Consider the following 4,255-nt stretch of genomic DNA (forward strand, 5'->3'; position numbering starts at 1 on the left):
TGCTGAGTTTCTGCAGTGCATCTTGTCGAACGTAAACAATGCTGCCACAGTGCATTGGTGGTGGATGGAGTGAACGTTTGAGAATGGAGTGTCAATCAAGTGGGAAACTTTACCCTGCAGCTTGCCGAATTATTTGAGTGCTGATGAAGATTCATCCATCCAGACCAGTGGAGTGTATTCCATCACTCGCCTGTCTCGCGGGCGGCACGGTAGGACAGTAGTTAGCACTGTTGCATCACAGCTCCAAGGTCCCAGGTTCGATTTCCGACTTGGGTCACGGTCTGGCGGAGACTGTACGTTATTCCTGTGTCTGAGTGGGTTTTCTCCGCGTGCTCCGGTTTCCTCCCGCAAGTCCCGACAGACGTGCTGTTAGGTAATCTGGACATTCTGAATTCTCCCTCTGTGTACCCGGCCAGGCTCCGGAATGTGGCAACTGGGGGCTTTTCGCAGTGACTTCATTGCAGTGTTACTGTAAGCCTACTTGTGACAATAAACATTACAAAAATATATGTCCCCATGGCAAATTTTCTACAAACAGTTGGGGAACGCTTCATGGTCTTCTGGCCAATAGTTATATCCCCATGATACAATAAACAGGTTACCTGCCCATTTGCACATTGTTGCCAGTCAACGGTTGCTGCGTTCAAACTGGCTGTTGCATTACCTATCTTCCAATGCGACGAATGCAGAAGTAAATATTTGGCTCAAAAACACCAATTAGCTATGAAGGGCACGATTTAAATTTAACAGTCATAGATTCAGCATTGAATTGTATTTAAATATAACTTGTTTCTGTGATCTTGCTCCTCGATCTGTGCGAGCTGATGCTCTTTTTTCTGATCCCACCTTTCCTGATCTTGCTTTATTCTTGTCCTCTGTCCTCATATACCTATGCCTTTCTCATGTGTACTTAGATCATTAAAAATTAAAGTGTTGTGGGCGTCTTTGGCTAAGCCAGATTATATTGCCCTTATGAAGCTAATACTGAACTGATTTCATGTGATATAGGTACATCTAGAGTGCTATTAGGGATATAGTTTCAGGTTTTTGACCCAGGAGTGGCAGCACGTCGACGTGAAATTTCCCATTCAGCATGGTGAGTAACTTGAAGGACAACTGCCAGCTGATCTTATATGCCTGCTTCCCAAGTCCTTCTAGAAGGTAATGGTCCTCAGTTTGGAAGGTGTTATCTAAGGAGTCTTGGCGAGTTGCTGCAGTGCAGATGGTATATATCCTATCTTTCTGCACCGATGGTAGTGGGAGTGATATTTGTTGTTGGGATGGCAACCAAACGCTTTATTTACCCTGAATGGTTTCATGTTACTTGAGTTCTGTTGGAGAACATTCCATCACATTCCTGGCTTGTGTCTTTTAGATGATGAGTACTTTCTGGGGAGTCAAGAGTTGAGTTGCTCCACACAGAAATCCCACCCTCTAACTTGATCATGCCGCCATAGTATTGATGTGGCGAGTGCAGTTCAGTTTCTGTTTAATGGCAACCCCAGGATTTTGAACGTGGGGGAATCAGCGATGGGGGAGTCAGAATCGTCATTCCATTGAATGTCAGGCTGATTGCTGGATGTCCCTTGTTTGATATGGTCATTGCCCTGAACATGTGTCGTGCTGCTGCAACTTGCTAATTGTTAGCCAAAGTCTGGACAATGTCCGGGTCTTGCTGCATTTGGACATGGAGTTCTTCGGTGTCTAATGAATCAACATCCCTGGGGTTACAATTGAATAGAAATTGAACTGGGCTAGTCATATTAATATTTTGGTTACCGGAGCAGGTCAACGATTAGGAATCCTATGGCAGGTAGCTCAACTGCTGACACCCCAGAGCCGGTCCACCATCTGCAAGGCACAAATCAGGACTGTAAAGGAATACTTCGGCATAAAATTACAACATCCCATATATTTCTGTCCCTCCTTGAGTTGAAGCTCACAGCCGGTGTTTACCATTTGGCTCTGACTGAGGGCTTATTAGATAGGGTGGTGATTTTTTTTCTCTGAGGGAGGGATACACTAATGATTCTGTTTGTCTTGGAACACTTCCCTCGGTAACTGGGATTTTTGGAGTTTACAAGAGTTTGTATTCTGGATCTATGAGCTTTAATGACTTAAGGAGGTGAAAGTATTCCTCCCTGAACAGGAGAATATTTGCAGAACACAAATCAGATGTGTTGGACCAAGGAATCTAAAACCCGTAAGGACATATTCAGCAATGTCACTGATCAGTATCTCCATTCAGTTCGACAGAAGTAATTAACTATTGATTGTACATTAAGTGACCTGCGAGATCATTCCTAATTATATCCAATTCCCTCCTGCCAAAGACTTTGAAGCCAACAAGATCAGATAGCTTCTTATGTTCCTGCTGGTAGAAGTTCAATTCGCGACCAGTTGTCTTTTAACTTCAACATATCTGAAGTCTCACTTTTGAAAAAAAATCATTAATTCATTTTCTACATTTAGGCCTCGTCTGTGCTAACGGCACATCCGAGAGGAATGATGGAAAACTTATCAGAGCCAAATGAATCTCTCAACAATCCCACAGGCTTGAATGATACTGAGAAGGGGAGTTCTTATAAAACGGTCGATGCGATCTTCATTGTGACTGTGACAGGATCTTTAAGCTTTGTGACTATTATTGGAAACATTCTGGTCATCGCTTCAATCAAAATAAACAGACATTTACAAACTATTAATAACTACTTCATTTTCAGCTTGGCCTGTGCTGATTTGATTATTGGTGTGTTCTCTATGAATCTATACACCACTTACATTGTATTTGGCTACTGGCCGTTGGGCCCAGTAGTTTGTGATTTATGGCTTGCTCTCGATTATGTTGTCTGTAACGCCTCTTCCATGAACCTCCTGGTCATCAGCTTTGACCGCTACTTCTGCGTGACAAAGCCCCTAAGCTATCCCGTGAAGAGAACAGCGAAGATGGCAGGAATGATGATCGCTGCTGCTTGGGTGCTTTCGTTTATCCTATTTGTCCCTGTCATTCTCTTCTGGCAGTTCATAGTAGGGTTTAGAGCAGTTGCTGAGGGTGAGTGTTATGCACCGTTCTTCTCAAATCCAGCAGTCACTTTTGCTACTGCTATAGCTGGCTTCTATCTCCCTGTTATTATCATGGTGATTTTGTATGTGCAAATATCCCGTGCCAGCAAGAGTCGTGTAAAGAAGGATAAAAAGGAAACCGAATTAAGCAAGTATACAGTTACATATAGTCTCGTAAAGGGCAAAATGATGAAACAGAATGCTAGCAACATAACAGATGGTCCTAATGGGTTCGCACATTACAGAATGCAAGATAACAACATAACTGGTTCAATAACAATTGATAATCGTGGCCAAGGAGTGGAGAAGGATCTATCCAATGAATCAGCTTCCCCCAGTGAGGGCCCAATAAATCAGAAGGATAAAGAGGTGATTCCAGAGAGCACAACCGCCTCTACCACACAAAACAGTTTCAGAATGGACAATTCGAAACTGTCTACCTTTAAGATAGTTAGCAAATCGCAAACAAGTGACGGCTGTGGCACCACTGCAGGATTGGTATCAGGTTTCAGCAGCAATAATGATAATGACAGAGCGATCAGAGTAGGCAAGGAGATTGTTACAATGCTCAGTGCCCCTGCGAAGAAGAAGAGATGCGATGTTTCCCGAGAAGACAAAGTGACGAGAACTGTCCTGGCTATTCTCCTTGCGGTTATCATCACCTGGAGCCCATACTTTATCATGGTGCTCATTAACACCTTCTGTTCAACCTGTGTCCCCAACACACTCTGGACGTTTGGATTCTGGCTCGCTTACATCAACAGCACCGTCAACCCAGCCTGCTACGCACTATGTAATCCTACGTTCAAAAAAACCTTCAAGCATCTTCTCCTGTGCCAGTGCAGGAACGGTGGTGTAACAGGATAAACCCAACTACAATCACCACTTCGTGCACACTTTGTACACAATGATGGTGACTTTCGTAATATGCATCAAAATGTGTATGCACGTAATGCCTTTGCTGTGCGTACTGTTGTTCAAACGGACATCTATTAAATGGAATATTAGAATCACATTTGAATTATATTCAAGAAATGGGTAATGCCTGTTATAAATTAAGGTCCTGCTTATTAATAGAACATATTTATCAGTGAACAGTCCAAAGATGTGCGGGTTAGGCGGATTGGACATGCTAAATTGCCCCTTCGTGTCATAATGTTAGGTGGTGTTACGGGTTAGGGAGGCGGAGTGG

The 4,255-nt window shown here is 43.4% G+C and overlaps 1 protein-coding gene across 1 annotated transcript; it reads left to right on the plus strand.

Annotated features, from left to right (window-relative positions):
- Positions 1 to 2,505: 2,505 nt before the first annotated feature.
- Positions 2,506 to 3,930, plus strand: LOC140389089 (muscarinic acetylcholine receptor M2-like). Its single transcript, XM_072473248.1, has one exon. It carries the CDS (start codon positions 2,506 to 2,508, stop codon positions 3,928 to 3,930), a length of 1,425 nt encoding a protein of 474 aa, XP_072329349.1.
- The last annotated feature ends 325 nt before the right edge of the window (positions 3,931 to 4,255 follow it).

Source organism: Scyliorhinus torazame, chromosome 14 (assembly GCF_047496885.1).
Source record: "Scyliorhinus torazame isolate Kashiwa2021f chromosome 14, sScyTor2.1, whole genome shotgun sequence".
Lineage (NCBI taxonomy): Eukaryota > Metazoa > Chordata > Chondrichthyes > Carcharhiniformes > Scyliorhinidae > Scyliorhinus > Scyliorhinus torazame.